We start from the raw sequence: 22726 nt of genomic DNA, 5'->3' as shown, positions 1-22726 counted from the left end.
AGGATCAATGTTCATTGAAGAATGAACGATTAAGAATGATCAAGGATCAATGATCATTAAAGAATGAACGATGAAGAATGAACAAGGATCAATGATCCATGAAAAACGAACGATGAGGAATGAACAAGGATCAATGATCAATTAAGAATGAACGATGAAGAATGAACAAGGATCAATGATCAACGATGAATGAACGATGAGGAATGAACAAGTACCAATGATCATTGAAGAATGAACGATGAAGAATGAACATGGATCAATGATCAAAGAAGAATGAACGATGAATAATGAACAAGGATCAATGATCAATGAAGAATGAACGATGAAGAATGAATAAGGATCAATGTTCATTGAAGAATGAACAAGGATCAATGGTCAATGAAGAATGAACGATGAAGAATGAACAAGGGTCAATGATCAATGAAAAATGAAAGATGAAGAATGAACAAGGATCAATGTTCATTGAAGAATGAACGATTAAGAATAAATAATGATCAATGAACATTGAAGAATGAACGATGAAGATTGAACGAGGAACAATGATCATTGTAGAATGAACGATGAAAATGAACAAGGATCAATGATCAATGAAGATTGAACGATGAAGAATGAACAAGGATCAATGATCAACTAAGAATGAACGATGAAGAATGAACAAGGATCAATGATTAATGATGAATGAACGATGAAGAAAGAACAAGGATCAATGATCAATGAAGAATGAACGATGAAGAATGAACAAGGATCAATGATCAATAATGAATGAACGATGAAGAATGAACAAGGATCAATGTTCATTGAAGAATGAACAAGGATCAATGGTCAATGAAGAATTAACGATGAAGAATGAACAAGGATCAATGATCAATGAAGAATGAACGATGAAGAATGAACTAGGATCAATGTTCATTGAAAAATGAACGATGAAGAATGAACAAGGATCAATGATCATTGAAGAATGCACGATGAAGAATGAACAAGGATCAATGATCAATGATGAATGAACGACGAAGAATAAACAAGGATCAATGTTTATTGAAGAATGAACAAGGATCAATGGTCAATGAAGAATGAACGATGATCAATGAACAAGTATCAATGATCAATGAAGAATGAATGATGAAGAATGAACAAGGATAAATGTTCATTGAAGAAAGAACGATTAAGAATGAACAAGGATCAATGATCAATGAAGAATGAACGAGGAAAAATGAACAAGGATCAATGATCAATTAAGAATGAACGATGAGGAATGAACAAGGATTAATGATCAATTAAGAATGAACGATGAAGAATGAACAAGGATCAATGATCAATGAAGAATACAAGATGAAGAATGAACAAGGATCAATGATCAATGAAGAATGAACGATGAAGAATGAACAAGGATCAATGATCATTGAAGAATGAACGATGAAGAATGAACAAGGATCAATGATCAATGAAGAATGCACGATGAAGAATGAACAAGGATTAATGATCAATGATGAATGAACGACGAAGAATGAACAAGGATCAATGTTTATTGAAGAATGACCCAGGATCAATGGTCCATGAAGAATGAACGATGAACAATAAACAAGTATCAATGATCAATGAAGAATGAATGATGAAGAATGAACAAGGATCAATGTTCATTGTAAAATGAACGATTAAGAATGAAAAAGGATCAATAATCATTGAAGAATCAACGATGAAGAATGAACAAGGATCAATGATCAATGAAGAATGAACGGTGAGAAATGAACAAGGATCAATGATCAATTAAGAATGAACGATGAAGAATGAACAAGGATCAATGATCAATAATGAATGAACGATGAAGAATGAACAAGTACTAAGGATTATTGAAGAATGAACAATGAGGAATGAACAAGGATCAATGATCAATAATGAATGAATGATGAAGAATGAATAAGGATCAATGTTCATTGAAGAATGAATAAGGATCAAGAGTCAATGAAGAATGAACGATGAAGAATGAACAAGGATTAATGATCAATGAAGATTGAACGATAAAGAATGAACAAGGATCAATGTTCATTGAAGAATGAACGATTAAGAATGATCAAGGATCAATGATCATTAAAGAATGAACGATGAAGAATGAACAAGGATCAATGATCCATGAAAAACGAACGATGAGGAATGAACAAGGATCAATGATCAATTAAGAATGAACGATGAAGAATGAACAAGGATCAATGATCAACGATGAATGAACGATGAGGAATGAACAAGTACCAATGATCATTGAAGAATGAACGATGAAGAATGAACATGGATCAATGATCAAAGAAGAATGAACGATGAATAATGAACAAGGATCAATGATCAATGAAGAATGAACGATGAAGAATGAATAAGGATCAATGTTCATTGAAGAATGAACAAGGATCAATGGTCAATGAAGAATGAACGATGAAGAATGAACAAGGGTCAATGATCAATGAAAAATGAAAGATGAAGAATGAACAAGGATCAATGTTCATTGAAGAATGAACGATTAAGAATAAATAATGATCAATGAACATTGAAGAATGAACGATGAAGATTGAACGAGGAACAATGATCATTGTAGAATGAACGATGAAAATGAACAAGGATCAATGATCAATGAAGATTGAACGATGAAGAATGAACAAGGATCAATGATCAACTAAGAATGAACGATGAAGAATGAACAAGGATCAATGATTAATGATGAATGAACGATGAAGAAAGAACAAGGATCAATGATCAATGAAGATTGAACAATGAAGAATGAACAAGGATCAATGTTCATTGAAGAAAGAACGATTAAGAATGAACAAGGATCAATGATCAATGAAGAATGAACGAGGAAGAATGAACAAGGATCAATGATCAATGAAGAATGAACGATGAGGAATGAACAAGGATCAATGATCAATTAAGAATGAACGATGAAGAATGAACAAGGATCAATGATCAATGAAGAATACAAGATGAAGAATGAACAAGGATCAATGGTAATTGAAGAATGAACGATGAAGAATGAACAAGGATCAATGATCATTGAAGAATGAACGATGAAGAATGAACAAGGATCAATGATCAATGAAGAATGCACGATGAAGAATGCACAAGGATTAATGATCAATGATGAATGAACGACGAAGAATGAACAAGGATCAATGTTTATTGAAGAATGACCCAGGATCAATGGTCCATGAAGAATGAACGATGAACAATAAACAAGTATCAATGATCAATGAAGAATGAATGATGAAGAATGAACAAGGATCAATGTTCATTGAAAAATGAACGATTAAGAATGAAAAAGGATCAATAATCATTGAAGAATCAACGATGAGGAATGAACAAGGATCAATGATCAATTAAGAATGAACGATGAAGAATGAACAAGGATCAATGATCAATAATGAATGAACGATGAAGAATGAACAAGTACTAAGGATTATTGAAGAATGAACGATGAGGAATGAACAAGGATCAATGATCAATAATGAATGAATGATGAAGAATAAACAAGGATCAATGTTCATTGAAGAATGAATAAGGATCAATGGTCAATGAAGAATGAACGATGAAGAATGAACAAGGATCAATGATCAATGAAGATTGAACGATAAAGAATAAACAAGGATCAATGTTCATTGAAGAATGAACGATTAAGAATGATCAAGGATCAATAATCATTGATGAATGAACGATGAAGAATGAACAAGGATCAATGATCCATGAAAAACGAACGATGAGGAATGAACAAGGATCAATGATCAATTAAGAATGAACGATGAAGAATGAACAAGGATCAATGATCAACGATGAATGAACGATGAAGAATGAACAAGTACCAATGATCATTGATGAATGAACGATGAAGAATGAACATGGATCAATGATCAAAGAAGAATGAACGATGAATAATAAACAAGGATCAATGATCAATGAAGAATGAACGATGAAGAATGAATAAGGATCAATGTTCATTGAAGAATGAACAAGGATCAATGGTCAATGAAGAATGAACGATGAAGAATGAACAAGGGTCAATGATCAATGAAGAATGAAAGATGAAGAATGAACAAGGATCAATGTTCATTGAAGAATGAACGATTAAGAATAATCAATGATCAATGAACATTGAAGAATGAACGATGAAGATTGAACGAGGAACAATGATCATTGTAGAATGAACGATGAAAATGAACAAGGATCAATGATCAATGAAGATTGAACGATGAAGAATGAACAAGGATCAATGATCAACTAAGAATGAACGATGAAGAATGAACAAGGATCAATGATTAATGATGAATGAACGATGAAAAAAGAACAAGTACCGATGATCATTGAAGAATGAACGATGAAGAATGAACAAGGATCAATGATCCATGAAGAATGAACGATGAAGAAAGAACAAGGACCAATGATTAATGAAGAATGAACGATGAAGAATGAACAAGGATCAATCATCATTGAAGAATGAACCATGAAGAATGAACCAGGATCAATGATCTATGAAGTATGAGCGATAAAGAATGAACAAGGATCAATGATCAATGAAGAATGAACGATGAAGATTGAACAAGGATCAATGATCAATGAAGAATGAACGATGAAGAAATAACAACGATCAATGATCATTGAAGAATGAACGATGAAGAATGAACAAGGATCAATGATCAATGAAGAATGCACGATGAAGAATGAACAAGGATCAATGATCAATGATGAATGAATGACGAAGAATGAACAAGGATCAATGTTTATTGAAGAATGAACAAGGATCAATGGTCAATGAAGAATGAACGATGATCAATGAACAAGTATCAATGATCAATGAAGAATGAATGATGAAGAATGAACAATGATCAATGTTCATTGAAGAATGAACGATTAAGAATGAACAAGGATAAATAATCATTGAAGAATGAACGATGAAAAATGAACAAGGATCAATGATCAATGAAGATTGAACAATGAAGAATGAACAAGTATCAATGTTCATTGAAGAATGAACGATTAAGAATGAACAAGGATCAATGATCATTGAAGAATGAATGAGGAAGAATGAACAAGGATCAATGATCAATGAAGAATGAACGATGAGGAATGAACAAGGATCAATGATCAATTAAGAATGAACGATGAAGAATAAACTAGGATCAATGATCAATAATGAATGAACGATGATGAATGAACAAGTACCAAGGATTATTGAAGAATGAACGATGAAGAATGAACAAGGATCAATGATCAAAGAAGAATGAACAAGGATCAATGATCAATGAAGAATGAACGATGAAGAATGAACAAGGATCAATGATCAATAATGAATGAACGATGAAGAATGAACAAGGATCAATGTTCATTGAAGAATGAACAAGGATCAATGGTCAATGAAGAATTAACGATGAAGAATGAACAAGGATCAATGATCAATGAAGAATGAACGATGAAGAATGAACTAGGATCAATGTTCATTGAAAAATGAACGATGAAGAATGAACAAGGATCAATGATCATTGAAGAATGCACTATGAAGAATGAACAAGGATCAATGATCAATGATGAATGAACGACGAAGAATGAACATGGATCAATGATTATTGAAGAATGAACAAGGATCAATGGTCAATGAAGAATGAACGATGAAGAATGAACAAGTATCAATTATCAATGAAGAATGAATGATGAAGAATGAACAAGGATCAATGTTCATTGAAGAATGAACAATTAAGAATGAACAAGTATCAATGATCATTAAAGAATGAACAAGGATCAATGATCAATGAAGATTGAACAATGAAGAATGAACAAGGATCAATGTTCATTGAAGAATGAACGATTAAGAATGAACAAGGATCAATGATCAATGAAGAATGAACGAGGAAGAATGAACAAGGATCAATGATCAATGAAGAATGAACGATGAGGAATGAACAAGGATCAATGATCAATTAAGAATGAACGATGAAGAATGAACAAGGATCAATGATCAATGAAGAATACAAGATGAAGAATGAACAAGGATCAATGATCAATGAAGAATGAACGATGAAGAATGAACAAGGATCAATGATCATTGAAGAATGAACGATGAAGAATAAACAAGGATCAATGATCAATGAAGAATGCACGATGAACAATGAACAAGGATTAATGATCAATGATGAATGAACGACGAAGAATGAACAAGGATCAATGTTTATTGAAGAATGAACCAGGATCAATGGTCCATGAAGAATGAACGATGAACAATAAACAAGTATCAATGATCAATGAAGAATGAATGATGAAGAATGAACAAGGATCAATGTTCATTGAAAAATGAACGATTAAGAATGAAAAAGGATCAATAATCATTGAAGAATCAACGATGAAGAATGAACAAGGATCAATGATCAATGAAGAATGAACGATGAGGAATGAACAAGGATCAATGATCAATTAAGAATGAACGATGAAGAATGAAAAAGGATCAATGATCAATAATGAATGAACGATGAAGAATGAACAAGTACTAAGGATTATTGAAGAATGAACGATCAGGAATGAACAAGGATCAATGATCAATAATGAATGAATGATGAAGAATGAACAAGGATCAATGTTCATTGAAGAATGAATAAGGATCAATGGTCAATGAAGAATGAACGATGAAGAATGAACAAGGATAAATGATCAATGAAGATTGAACGATAAAGAATGAACAAGGATCAATGTTCATTGAAGAATGAACGATTAAGAATGATTAAGGATCAATGATCATTGAAGAATGAACGATGAAGAATGAACAAGGATCAATGATCCATGAAAAACGAACGATGAGGAATGAACAAGGATCAATGATCAATTAAGAATGAACGATGAAGAATAAACAAGGATCAATGATCAACGATGAATGAACGATGAAGAATGAACAAGTACGAATGATCATTGAAGAATGAACGATGAAGAATGAACATGGATCAATGATCAAAGAAGAATGAACGATGAATAATGAACAAGGATCAATGATCAACGATGAATGAACGCTGAAGAATGAACAAGGATCAATGATCATTGAAGAAAGAACAATGAAGAATGAACAAGGATTAATGATAAATGAAGAATGAACGATGAAGAATGAACAAGGATCAATGATCAATGAAGAATGAACGATGAAGAATGAATAAGGATCAATGTTCATTGAAGAATGAACAAGGATCAATGGTCAATGAAGAATGAACGATGAAGAATGAACAAGGGTCAATGATCAATGAAGAATGAAAGATGAAAAATGAACAAGGATCAATGTTCATTGAAGAATGAACGATTAAGAATAAACAAGGATCAATGAACATTGAAGAATGAACGATGAAGATTGAACGAGGAACAATGATCATTGTAGAATGAACGATGAAAATGAACAAGGATCAATGATCAATGAAGATTGAACGATGAAGAATGAAAAAGGATCAATGATCAAATAAGAATGAACGATGAAGAATGAACAAGGATCAATGATTAATGATGAATGAACGATGAAGAAAGAACAAGTACCGATGATCATTGAAGAATGAACAAGGATCAATGATCAATGAAGAATGAACGATGAAGAAAGAACAAGGACCAATGATTAATGAAGAATGAACGATGAAGAATGAACAAGGATCAATGATCATTGAAGAATGAACCATGAAGAATGAACCAGGATCAATGATCTATGAAGTTTGAGCGATGAAGAATGAACAAGGATCAATGATCAATGAAGAATGAACGATGAAGAATGAACAAGGATCAATGATCAATGAAGAATGAACGATGAAGAATGAACAAGGATCAATGATCAATGAAGAATGCACGATGAAGAATGATCAATGATGAATGAACGACGAAGAATGAACAAGGATCAATATTTATTGAAGAATGAACAAGGATCAATGGTCAATGAAGAATGAACGATGATCAATGAACAAGTATCAATGATCAATGAAGAATGAATGATGAAGAATGAACAAGGATCAATGTTCATTGAAGAATGAACGATTAAGAATGAACAAGGATAAATAATCATTGAAGAATGAACGATGAAAAATGAACAAGGATCAATGATCAATGAAGATTGAACAATGAAGAATGAACAAGTATCAATGTTCTTTGAAGAATGAACGATTAATAATGAACAAGGATCAATGATCATTGAAGAATGAATGAGGAAGAATGAACAAGGATCAATGATCAATGAAGAATGAACGATGAGGAATGAACAAGGATCAATGATCAATTAAGAATGAACGATGAAGAATGAACTAGGATCAATGATCAATAATGAATGAACGATGAAGAATGAACAAGTACCAAGGATTATTGAAGAATGAACGATGAAGAATGAAAAAGGATCAATGATCAAAGAAGAATGAACAAGGATCAATGATCAATGAAGAATGAACGGTGAAGAATGAACAAGGATCAATGATCAATAATGAATGAACGATGAAGAATGAACAAGGATCAATGTTCATTGAAGAATGAACGATGAAGAATGAACAAGGATCAATGATCAATGAAGAATACAAGATGAAGAATGAACAAGGATCAATGATCAATGAAGAATGAACGATGAAGAATGAACAAGGATCAATGATCATTGCAGAATGAACGATGAAGAATGAACAAGCATCAATGATGAATGAAGAATGCACGATGAAGAATGAACAAGGATTAATGATCAATGATGAATGAACGACGAAGAATGAACAAGGATCAATGTTTATTGAAGAATGAACCAGTATCAATGATCAATGAAGAATGAATGATGAAGAATGAACAAGGATCAATGTTCATTGAAAAATGAACGATTAAGAATGAAAAAGGATCAATAATCATTGAAGAATCAACGATGAAGAATGAACAAGGATCAATGATCAATGAAGAATGAACGATGAGGAATGAACAAGGATCAATGATCAATTAAGAATGAACGATGAAGAATGAACAAGGATCAATGATCAATAATGAATGAATGATGAAGAATGAACAAGTACTAAGGATTATTGAAGAATGAACGATGAGGAATGAACAAGGATTAATGATCAATAATGAATGAATGATGAAGAATGAACAAGGATCAATGTTCAATGAAGAATGAATAAGGATCAATGGTCAATGAAGAATGAACGATGAAGAATGAACAAGGATCAATGATCAATGAAGATTGAACGATGAAGAATGAACAAGGATCAATGATCAACTAAGAATGAACGATGAAGAATGAACAAGGATCAATGATTAATGATGAATGAACGATGAAGAAAGAACAAGTACCGATGATCATTGAAGAATGAACGATGAAGAATGAACAAGGATCAATGATCAATGAAGAATGAACGATGAAGAAAGAACAAGGATCAATGATTAATGAAGAATGAACGATGAAGAATGAACAAGGATCAATCATCATTGAAGAATGAACCATGAAGAATGAACCAGGAACAATGATCTATGAAGTATGAGCGATGAAGAATGAACAAGGATCAATGATCAATGAAGAATGAACGATGAAGATTGAACAAGGATCAATGATCAATGAAGAATGAACGATGAAGAAATAACAACGATCAATGATCATTGAAGAATGAACGATGAAGAATGAACAAGGATCAATGATCAATGAAGAATGCACGTTGAAGAATGATCAATGATGAATGAACGACGAAGAATGAACAAGGATCAATGTTTATTGAAGAATGAACAAGGATCAATGGTCAATGAAGAATGAACGATGATCAATGAACAAGTATCAATGATCAATGAAGAATGAATGATGAAGAATGAACAAGGATCAATGTTCATTGAAGAATGAACGATTAAGAATGAACAAGGATAAATAATCATTGAAGAATGAACGATGAAAAATGAACAACGATCAATGATCAATGAAGATTGAACAATGAAGAATGAACAAGTATCAATGTTCATTGAAGAATGAACGATTAAGAATGAACAAGGATCAATGATCATTGAAGAATGAATGAGGAAGAATGAACAAGGATCAATGATCAATGAAGAATGAACGATGAGGAATGAACAAGGATCAATGATCAATTAAAAATGAACGATGAAGAATAAACTAGGATCAATGATCAATAATGAATGAACGATGAAGAATGAACATGTACCAAGGATTATGGAAGAATGAACGATGAAGAATGAACAAGGATCAATGATCAAAGAAGAATGAACAAGGATCAATGATCAATGAAGAATGAACGATGAAGAATGAACAAGGATCAATGATCAATAATGAATGAACGATGAAGAATGAACAAGGATCAATGTTCATTGAAGAATGAACAAGGATCAATGGTCAATGAAGAATTAACGATGAAGAATGAACAAGGATCAATGATCAATGAAGAATGAACGATGAAGAATGAACTAGGATCAATGTTCATTAAAAAATGAACGATGAAGAATGAACAAGGATCAATGATCATTGAAGAATGCACGATGAAGAATGAACAAGGATCAATGATCAATGATGAATGAACGACGAAGAATGAACATGGATCAATGATTATTGAAGAATGAACAAGGATCAATGGTCAATGAAGAATGAACGATGAAGAATGAACAAGTATCAATTATCAATGAAGAATGAATGATGAAGAATGAACAAGGATCAATGTTCATTGAAGAATGAACAATTAAGAATGAACAAGTATCAATGATCATTAAAGAATGAACAAGGATCAATGATCAATGAAGATTGAACAATGAAGAATGAACAAGGATCAATGTTCATTGAAGAATGAACGATTAAGAATGAACAAGGATCAATGATCAATGAAGAATGAACGAGGAAGAATGAACAAGGATCAATGATCAATGAAGAATGAACGATGAGGAATGAACAAGGATCAATGATCAATTAAGAATGAACGATGAAGAATGAACAAGGATCAATGATCAATGAAGAATACAAGATGAAGAATGAACAAGGATCAATGATCAATGAAGAATGAACGATGAGGAATGAACAAGGATCAATGATCAATTAAGAATGAACGATGAAGAATGAACAAGGATCAATGATCAATAATGAATGAACGATGAAGAATGAACAAGTACTAAGGATTATTGAAGAATGAACGATGAGGAATGAACAAGGATCAATGATCAATAATGAATGAATGATGAAGAATGAACAAGGATCAATGTTCATTGAAGAATGAATAAGGATCAATGGTCAATGAAGAATGAACGATGAAGAATGAACAAGGATCAATGATCAATGAAGATTGAACGATGAAGAATGAACAAGGATCAATGATCAACTAAGAATGAACGATGAAGAATGAACAAGGATCAATGATTAATGATGAATGAACGATGAAGAAAGAACAAGTACCGATGATCATTGAAGAATGAACGATGAAGAATGAACAAGGATCAATGATCAATGAAGAATGAACGATGAAGAAAGAACAAGGACCAATGATTAATGAAGAATGAACGATGAAGAATGAACAAGGATCAATCATCATTGAAGAATGAACGATGAAGAATGAACCAGGATCAATGATCTATGAAGTATGAGCGATGAAGAATGAACAAGGATCAATGATCAATGAAGAATGAACGATGAAGATTGAACAAGGATCAATGATCAATGAAGAATGAACGATGAAGAAATAACAACGATCAATGATCATTGAAGAATGAACGATGAAGAATGAACAAGGATCAATGATCAATGAAGAATGCACGATGAAGAATGATCAATGATGAATGAACGACAAAGAATGAACAAGGATCAATGTTTATTGAAGAATGAACAAGGATCAATGGTCAATGAAGAATGAACGATGATCAATGAACAAGTATCAATGATCAATGAAGAATGAATGATGAAGAATGAACAAGGATCAATGTTCATTGAAGAATGAACGATTAAGAATGAACAAGGATAAATAATCATTGAAGAATGAACGATGAAAAATGAACAAGGATCAATGATCAATGAAGATTGAACAATGAAGAATGAACAAGTATCAATGTTCATTGAAGAATGAACGATTAAGAATGAACAAGGATCAATGATCATTGAAGAATGAATGAGGAAGAATGAACAAGGATCAATGATCAATGAAGAATGAACGATGAGGAATGAACAAGGATCAATGATCAATTAAAAATGAACGATGAAGAATAAACTAGGATCAATGATCAATAATGAATGAACGATGAAGAATGAACAAGTACCAAGGATTATGGAAGAATGAACGATGAAGAATGAACAAGGATCAATGATCAAAGAAGAATGAACAAGGATCAATGATCAATGAAGAATGAACGATGAAGAATGAACAAGGATCAATGATCAATAATGAATGAACGATGAAGAATGAACAAGGATCAATGTTCATTGAAGAATGAATAAGGATCAATGGTCAATGAAGAATTAACGATGAAGAATGAACAAGGATCAATGATCAATGAAGAATGAACGATGAAGAATGAACTAGGATCAATGTTCATTGAAAAATGAACGATGAAGAATGAACAAGGATCAATGATCATTGAAGAATGCACGATGAAGAATGAACAAGGATCAATGATCAATGATGAATGAACGACGAAGAATGAACATGGATCAATGATTATAGAAGAATGAACAAGGATCAATGGTCAATGAAGAATGAACGATGAAGAATGAACAAGTATCAATTATCAATGAAGAATGAATGATGAAGAATGAACAAGGATCAATGTTCATTGAAGAATGAACAATTAAGAATGAACAAGTATCAATGATCATTAAAGAATGAACAAGGATCAATGATCAATGAAGATTGAACAATGAAGAATGAACAAGGATCAATGTTCATTGAAGAATGAACGATTAAGAATGAACAAGGATCAATGATCAATGAAGAATGAACGAGGAAGAATGAACAAGGATCAATGATCAATGAAGAATGAACGATGAGGAATGAACAAGGATCAATGATCAATTAAGAATGAACGATGAAGAATGAACAAGGATCACTGATCAATGAAGAATACAAGATGAAGAATGAACAAGGATCAATGATCAATGAAGAATGAACGATGAAGAATGAACAATGATCAATGATCATTGAAGAATGAACGATGAAGAATAAACAAGGATCAATGATCAATGAAGAATGCACGATGAACAATGAACAAGGATTAATGATCAATGATGAATGAACGACGAAGAATGAACAAGGATCAATGCTTATTGAAGAATGAACCAGGATCAATGGTCCATGAAGAATGAACGATGAATAATAAACAAGTATCAATGATCAATGAAGAATGAATGATGAAGAATGAACAAGGATCAATGTTCATTGAAAAATGAACGATTAAGAATGAAAAAGGATCAATAATCATTGAAGAATCAACGATGAAGAATGAACAAGGATCAATGATCAATGAAGAATGAACGATGAGGAATGAACAAGGATCAATGATCAATTAAGAATGAACGATGAAGAATGAAGAAGGATCAATGATCAATAATGAATGAACGATGAAGAATGAACAAGTACTAAGGATTATTAAAGAATGAACGATGAGGAATGAACAAGGATCAATGATCAATAATGAATGAATGATGAAGAATGAACAAGGATCAATGTTCATTGAAGAATGAATAAGGATCAATGGTCAATGAAGAATGAACGATAAAGAATGAAGAAGGATAAATGATCAATGAAGATTGAACGATGAAGAATGAACAAGGATCAATGATCAACTAAGAATGAACGATGAAGAATGAACAAGGATCAATGATTAATGATGAATGAACGATGAAGAAAGAACAAGTACCGATGATCATTGAAGAATGAACGATGAAGAATGAACAAGGATCAATGATCAATGAAGAATGAACGATGAAGAATGAACAAGGATCAATGTTCATTGAAGAATGAACGATTAAGAATGATTAAGGATCAATGATCATTGAAGAATGAACGATGAAGAATGAACAAGGATCAATGATCCATGAAAAACGAACGATGAGGAATGAACAAGGATCAATGATCAATTAAGAATGAACGATGAAGAATAAACAAGGATCAATGATCAACGATGAATGAACGATGAAGAATGAACAAGTACCAATGATCATTGAAGATTGAACGATGAAGAATGAACATGGAACAATGATCAAAGAAGAATGAACGATGAATAATGAACAAGGATCAATGATCAACGATGAATGAACGCTGAAGAATGAACAAGGATCAATGATCATTGAAGAATGAACAATGAAGAATGAACAAGGATTAATGATAAATGTAGAATGAACGATGAAGAATGAACAAGGATCAATGATCAAATAAGAATGAACGATGAAGAATGAATAAGGATCAATGTTCATTGAAGAATGAACAAGGATCAATGGTCAATGAAGAATGAACGATGAAGAATGAACAAGGGTCAATGATCAATGAAGAATGAAAGATGAAGAATGAACAAGGATCAATGTTCATTGAAGAATGAACGATTAAGAATAAACAAGGATCAATGAACATTGAAGAATGAACGAAGAAGATTGAACGAGGAACAATGATCATTGTAGAATGAACGATGAAAATGAACAAGGATCAATGATCAATGAAGATTGAACGATGAAGAATGAACAAGGATCAATGATCAAATAAGAATGAACGATGAAGAATGAACAAGGATCAATGATTAATGATGAATGAACGATGAAGAAAGAACAAGTACCGATGATCATTGAAGAATGAACGATGAAGAATGAACAAGGATCAATGATCAATGAAGAATGAACGATGAAGAAAGAACAAGGACCAATGATTAATGAAGAATGAACGATGAAGAATGAACAAGGATCAATGATCATTGAAGAATGAACCATGAAGAATGAACCAGGATCAATGATCTATGAAGTATGAGCGATGAAGAATGAACAAGGATCAATGATCAATGAGGAATGAACGATGAAGAATGAACAAGGATCAATGATCCATGAAGAATGAACGATGAAGAATTAACAAGTATCAATGATCATTGAAGAATGAACAATGAAGAATGAACAAGGATCAATGATCAATGAAGAATGCACGACGAAGAATGATCAATGATGAATGAACGACGAAGAATGAACAAGGATAAATGTTTATTGAAGAATGAACAAGGATCAATGGTCAATGAAGAATGAACGATGATCAATGAACAAGTATCAATGATCAATGAAGAATGAATGATGAAGAATGAACAAGGATCAATGTTCATTGAAGAATGAACGATTAAGAATGAACAAGGATAAATAATCATTGAAGAATGAACGATGAAAAATGAACAAGGATCAATGATCAATGAAGATTGAACAATGAAGAATGAACAAGTATCAATGTTCATTGAAGAATGAACGATTAAGAATGAACAAGGATCAATGATCATTGAAGAATGAATGTGGAAGAATGAACAAGGATCAATGATCACTGAAGAATGAACGATGAGGAATGAACAAGGATCAATGATCAATTAAGAATGAACGATGAAGAATGAACTAGGATCAATGATCAATAATGAATGAACGATGAAGAATGAACAAGTACCAAGGATTATTGAAGAATGAACGATGAAGAATGAACAAGGATCAATGATCAAAGAAGAATGAACAAGGATCAATGATCAATGAAGAATGAACGGTGAAGAATGAACAAGGATCAATGATCAATAATGAATGAACGATGAAGAATGAACATGGATCAATGTTCATTGAAGAATAAACAAGGATCAATGTTCATTGAAGAATGAACGATGAAGAATGAACAAGGATCAATGATCAATGAAGAATACAAGATGAAGAATGAACAAGGATCAATGATCAATGAAGAATGAACGATGAAGAATGAACAAGGATCAATGATCATTGAAGAATGAACGATGAAGAATGAACAAGGATCAATGTTTATTGAAGAATGAACCAGGATCAATGGTCCATGAAGAATGAACGATGAACAATAAACAAGTATCAATGATCAATGAAGAATGAATGATGAAGAATGAACAAGGATCAATGTTCATTGAAAAATGAACGATTAAGAATGAAAAAGGATCAATAATCATTGAAGAATCAACGATGAAGAATGAACAAGGATCAATGATCAATGAAGAATGAACGATGAGGAATGAACAAGGATCAATGATCAATTAAGAATGAACGATGAAGAATGAACAAGGATCAATGATCAATAATGAATGAACGATGAAGAATGAACAAGTACTAAGGATTATTGAAGAATGAATGATGAGGAATGAACAAGGATCAATGATCAATAATGAATGAATGATGAAGAATGAACAAGGATCAATGTTCATTGAAGAATGAATAAGGATCAATGGACAATGAAGAATGAACGATGAAGAATGAACAAGGATCAATGATCAATGAAGATTGAACGATAAAGAATGAACAAGGATCAATGTTCATTGAAGAATGAACGATTAAGAATGATAAAGGATCAATGATTATTGAAGAATGAACGATGAAGAATGAACAAGGATCAATGATCCATGAAAAACGAACGATGAGTAATGAACAAGGATCAATGATCAATTAAGAATGAACGATGAAGAATGAACAAGGTTCAATGATCAACGATGAATGAACGATGAAGAATGAACAAGTACCAATGATCATTGAAGAATGAACGATGAAGAATGAACATGGATCAATGATCAAAGAAAAATGAACGATGAATAATGAACAAGGATCAATGATCAATGAAGAATGAACGATGAAGAATGAATAAGGATCAATGTTCATTGAAGAATGAACAAGGATCAATGGTCAATGAAGAATGAACGATGAAGAATGAACAAGGGACAATGATCAATGAAGAATGAAAGATGAAGAATAAACAAGGATCAATGTTCATTGAAGAATGAACGATTAAGAATAAACAATGATCAATGAACATTGAAGAATGAACGATGAAGATTGAACAAGGAAAAATGATCATTGTAGAATGAACGATGAAAATGAACAAGGATCAATGATCAATGAAGATTGAACGATGAAGAATGAACAAGGATCAATGATCAAATAAGAATGAACGATGAAGAATGAACAAGGATCAATGTTTAATGATGAATGAACGATGAAGAAAGAACAAGTACCGATGATCATTGAAGAATGAACGATGAAGAATGAACATGGATCAATGATCAATGAAGAATGAACGATGAAGAATTAACAAGGATCAATGATCATTGAAGAATGAACGATGAAGAATGAACAAGGATCAATGATCAATGAAGAATGAACGATGAAGAAAGAACAAGGACCAATGATTAATGAAGAATGAACGATGAAGAATGAACAAGGATCAATCATCATTGAAGAATGAACCATGAACAATGAACCAGGATCAATGATCTATGAAGTATGAGCGGTGAAGAATGAACAAGGATCAATGATCAATGAAGAATGAACGATGAAGAATGAACTAGGATCAATGTTCATTGAAAAATGAAAGATGAAGAATGAACAAGGATCAATGATCATTGAAGAATGCACGATGAAGAATGAACAAGGATCAATGATCAATGATGAATGAACGACGAAGAATGAACATGGATCAATGATTATTGAAGAATGAACAAGGATCAATGGTCAATGAAGAATGAACGATGAAGAATGAACAAGTATCAATTATCAATGAAGAATGAATGATGAAGAATGAACAAGGATCAATGTTCATTGAAGAATGAACAATTAAGAATGAACAAGTATCAATGATCATTAAAGAATGAACAAGGATCAATGATCAATGAAGATTGAACAATGAAGAATGAACAAGGATCAATGTTCATTGAAGAATGAACGATTAAGAATGAACAAGGATCAATGATCAATGAAGAATGAACGAGGAAGAATGAACAAGGATCAATGATCAATGAAGAATGAACGATGAGGAATGAACAAGGATCAATGATCAATTAAGAATGAACGATGAAGAATGAACAAGGATCAATGATCAATGAAGAATACAAGATGAAGAATGAACAAGGATCAATGATCAATGAAGAATGAACGATGAAGAATGAAGAAGGATCAATGATCATTGAAGAATGAACGATGAAGAATAAACAAGGATCAATGATCAATGAAGAATGCACGATGAACAATGAACAAGGATTAATGATCAATGATGAATGAACGACGAAGAATGAACAAGGATCAATGTTTATTGAAGAATGAACCAGGATCAATGGTCCATGAAGAATGTGAAACAAGTACGCCTTCTACATATGATCAGCACAAGAGTATTACTGGGAACAGTACAGAGGAACAGCGTGCTGAACCCAAAACAGTCCAAGATCAGGGAGTTGATACACAAGGAACAGGAACTGAGGAACAGCTACTGACTAATATGGATGTACATGGTCCAACCTCGAGAAAAGCATACATAGTTTTGTATATAAAAGAAGAAGGATAAGGAACAGCTAGAGAAGGAACAGTCAGGTGTTCCCAAACCCTGTCGGATAGATTAGCGCGTTCTTTCTTAGTCTTCTGTTATAGCCGTTAGAACTTAGGCGCCTTTTCTTGAGTTCTAGCCGTTAAAAGGAGGAAGCCAAATCTATAAATAAGGCCCTCCTCCAGATTGTAATTCATGTCATGTATTCCTATTTTCAGATTTGATAATTCATATTCAGAGTTTCATTCAGAAGACAAGTGTTTGTTCCTGTTTGTTCTTCATTTTCTGTTGAGAGTTTGAGAGCGTTCAAGCCTTTCACGGATTCATACTTCTCCAAGATTACGTTGATCTTTGTGAGAATTGTGAGGATTAAGGCCTTGTATTCCTTAGGGGAATCAGTGTCTTCTTCCAGGATAAGTAGTCTCCCAAGATTACTTAGAAATCGCCCCAAAACGACCCATTTTAATCAAGATAACCTTTACTATTTGATTGTCTGATTGATGATCGAATAATCAAAGAAGTCATAAACAAATCTTCCGCTGCAAACTTGTTCCAACTTGGTATCAGAGCCGTGTTCTGAGGAGGGACACAAGGAGATACGAGGTAATAGGTAACATTGCGTTTTCTGTGAAGAAAAGTAATCAGAGGATCAGGTATCGGTTGTATTTTGTTTCAATTGGAAATCACAGGTATAAATTCAATTCCTTCTTGTTATTAATTTCTGTGATTGAGATTCGTAGAGTCCAAATTGAATCATTTTACACAATTGATTGTGGAAAAAGATTGTTGAAATCTGATTCTATTGTCATTGCATGCGTATCAATTTGGTGTTTGATAATCGAATTTTTTGAGTTTTCGTATAAATTGGTTAGTATAAATCAGTTCTTGATTGTTCAAATTGTATTCTTTGATGAAAAGTTAATCGCATTCACTTACAAAATTGGAAACATTGCATTGTCTTTAAAAATTGTTGGTTTTAATAATCGGATTTTTGAAAATTGTTTCGTGAAATTAGGGTTTATACATCAGTGCATTCCTTGTTGTTTTTGGAAATTTGTTGCTTAGAAAATTTCTTGCGAGATTGTGGCTGGTGAATATTTGAGTTGTGTGTTTGTTTTGGTTTCTGGAAAAATTGTTGTGAAGATCTTTTTGCAGGTTTTGATTGTTGACTATCATAACATTGTGTTGTTTGTGAATACTTGGGGTAATATGGACATGGATGAAAGATTAGAGACCCTTACCAATATAGTCCAACAACTAGCCTTGACTGTAGCCAATAACATGGGGAACCAGGGGGACAGACCACAGCAGCCTCTTCCAAATAATAGGAACAGTGAGGACAAAACCTTGAAAATTGACTTACCTAGTTTTGGTGGACAATCTACAGACCCAGAGGTGTACCTAGATTGGGAAGCCAATTTAGAAAGATATTTTGATTTTAAGGAAACCACACCTGAACAGCAGTTTAAGCTAGCTAAGATCAAACTGACCAAGCTTGCTGCAATATGGCTGGAAGGAGTGCAAAAGCAAAGAAGGAGGGAGGATAGAGAGAGAATCAATACTTGGGAAAAATTGAGAAAGCATTTAAGAAGGAAATATGTCCCACGCAATTATAGACAGCAGTTGTACATCAAATGGGGAACATTGAGACAAGACCATAGGACTGTGGCAGATTATATTCAAGAATGGGAACGGTTGTCTGTTGTTTGTGACACCAATGAAACTGAGGAGATGAAGGTTGGGAAATTCATAGGAGGACTGAGGGAAGATCTAAGAAAAAAATTGGAGTTGATCCCAAACCTTACCTTTAGCTTGGCTTGTAGTAATGCCCTTACTTTGGAAAAATATTCTAAGAAGAAATCAAGCATGGGCAGCACCTACAATAGACCAGTGAGGAGTTATAACCCAAAGAATGTTGCTACACCAACACCCACTGTGACACAGACCAATGCACCAGATAGGATTCCACCCTTGACCAATATCACTAAGGATAAAAATCCCACGGACTTGAAGGGGGTTGTTTGTTTCAAATGCCATGGACATGGTCACATTAAAAGTGAGTGCCCAAATGTTAGAGCCTTCACTGTGCAAGAATGGGCAGAAATTAAAGACATAGGAAGACCTAGGGCCATGATGGTTAGCAGGAATGGTAGGGAGGAGTTAGTTTGGCCTTCAACATCTGAGAAGGACCCTGATGGTACTTACTGTGTTAATGATGAGGGAGTCCTGGAAACTTTTGAGGGAGCTGAAGACAGTGAGGAAGGAGGGGACAGAGAGGAAGTGTATCCTGAGCCTGATTTGCAAAATTTGTTGATTAGGAGGAACTTTCATGCTACCCCAAAGACCAAACCAAATGATCAAAGAGAAAACATCTTCCAAACCAAATGCAAGATTAAGAACAAAGTGTGTGACCTAATCATAGATGGGGGAAGTGAAACTAACTGTGTCAGCAACGATTTAGTTCAGACCTTAGACTTAGAGACTAAACCACACCCACATCCCTATAAGCTGAAATGGTTGGATAGCAAAGCAAGTGGTTTTGTTAAGAAGAGGTGTTTGATTCAGTTTGCTATAGGATCATTTAAAGACAAAGTGCTCTGTGATGTGTTAGACATGACTGCCTGTCATGTGCTCTTAGGTAGGCCCTGGCAGCATGACAGAAGGACCTTGCATGATGGCTATACTAATGTTTATACCTTGAAACATGAGGGAAAGATTAAGGACCTTATGCCCTTGCCACCCCACAAGACTTTACCTCCACAGCAACTAATAGGTAGTGGCTTTACCTTACCTTCACAGAAGGCAGTAGGCACTTCACTTCCACAGAGACCTGTAGGTAATGTATCTTTGATAAATAGAAAGGTGAGTATTAAGGAGATCAGGAGGGAGGGACTAGCCTTTCTTTTGTTCAGTAAGGAAGTAACACCAGAGAGTAATCAACCAGACCCTAGGATTGCTAATTTGTTGGATCAATTTGCTGATATATTTCCTGTAGAATTACCAGTAGGGTTACCTCCATTAAGGGGTATTGAGCATCAAATAGATCTTATGCCAGGAGCAGCACTGCCCAATAAGCCTGCATATAGAACTAGCCCTGAGGAAACCAAGGAGTTGCAAAGACAAATACAGGAGCTTATGGACAGAGGGTATGTCAGAGAGAGTATGAGTCCATGTGCTGTTCCCACCTTGCTTGTTCCTAAAAAGGATGGAACATGGCGTATGTGTGTTGATAGCAGGAGCATGAACAACATTACTATCAAATATAGGTTTCCCATTCCTCGAATAGATGACATGTTGGATGAATTATCAGGATCTCAGTGGTTTAGTAAGATAGACTTGAGAAGCGAGTATCATCAAATTAGAATGAGAGAGGGGGATGAATGGAAGACAGCCTTCAAAACCAAATATGGCTTGTATGAATGGATGGTTATGCCATTTGGGCTAACTGGAGCCCCTAGTACCTTCATGAGATTAATGAATGAGGTCCTAAGACCATTTTTAGGAAGGTTTATTGTGGTATACCTTGATGACATACTAGTGTACAGCAGGAGTGTAGAGGAACACCTTGACCATTTGAAGCAGCTATTCCAGACTCTTAGGGAACAGAGATTATTTGGGAAACTAGAGAAGTGTTCCTTCTTGCTAACTGAGGTTTACTTCTTAGGATTTATAATAGGGAGACAAGGAGTGCAGGTAGACCCCTCAAAGATAGAAGCCATTAAGACTTGGCCAGTACCCACTAGTATCACTCAGGTAAGATCTTTTCATGGCCTAGCCTCTTTTTACAGGAGGTTCATTAAAGGTTTCATCACCATTATGACACCTATCACAGACTGCACAAAAGGGAACACCTTCAAGTGGACCACAGAGGCACAAATAGCTTTTGAGAAAATTAAGGAAGCCATGTGTAACCCTCCTATTCTGAGACTACCAGACTTTAATAAACCATTTGAGGTAGAATGTGATGCCAGCAACACAGGGATAGGAGCTGTTTTAATTCAAGAAGGTAGACCTGTAGCATACTTTAGTGAAAAGTAAAATAAGAGCAGGATGAATTACTCAGCCTATGATAAGGAATTCTATGCTATGGTTAGAGCCCTAGAGCACTGGTCCCATTACCTTAAGGGACAGCCCTTCGTTTTGCATTCTAACCATGAGTCCCTTAAACATATCAGTAGACAAAACAAACTTAGTGCCAAACATGCTAGATGGGTTGAATTTATGCAAAGCTTTAACTTTGTTGCTAAGTATAAGGCTGGAAA

At 33.7% G+C, this 22726-nt stretch overlaps 1 protein-coding gene across 1 annotated transcript; it reads left to right on the top strand.

Annotated features, from left to right (window-relative positions):
- Positions 1 to 18257: 18257 nt before the first annotated feature.
- LOC130810678 (uncharacterized) lies at positions 18258 to 22502 on the top strand. Its single transcript, XM_057676819.1, has 4 exons — positions 18258 to 18463; positions 18683 to 18733; positions 19154 to 19433; positions 19530 to 22502. Exons 1-4 carry the CDS (start codon positions 18258 to 18260, stop codon positions 22500 to 22502), a joined length of 3510 nt encoding a protein of 1169 aa, XP_057532802.1.
- Positions 22503 to 22726: the final 224 nt, after the last annotated feature.

The sequence above is a fragment of the Amaranthus tricolor genome, chromosome 4 (genome assembly GCF_026212465.1).
Source record: "Amaranthus tricolor cultivar Red isolate AtriRed21 chromosome 4, ASM2621246v1, whole genome shotgun sequence".
In the NCBI taxonomy this organism is placed as follows: Eukaryota; Viridiplantae; Streptophyta; class Magnoliopsida; order Caryophyllales; family Amaranthaceae; genus Amaranthus; species Amaranthus tricolor.
This window is presented reverse-complemented; position numbering and strand designations above follow the sequence as displayed.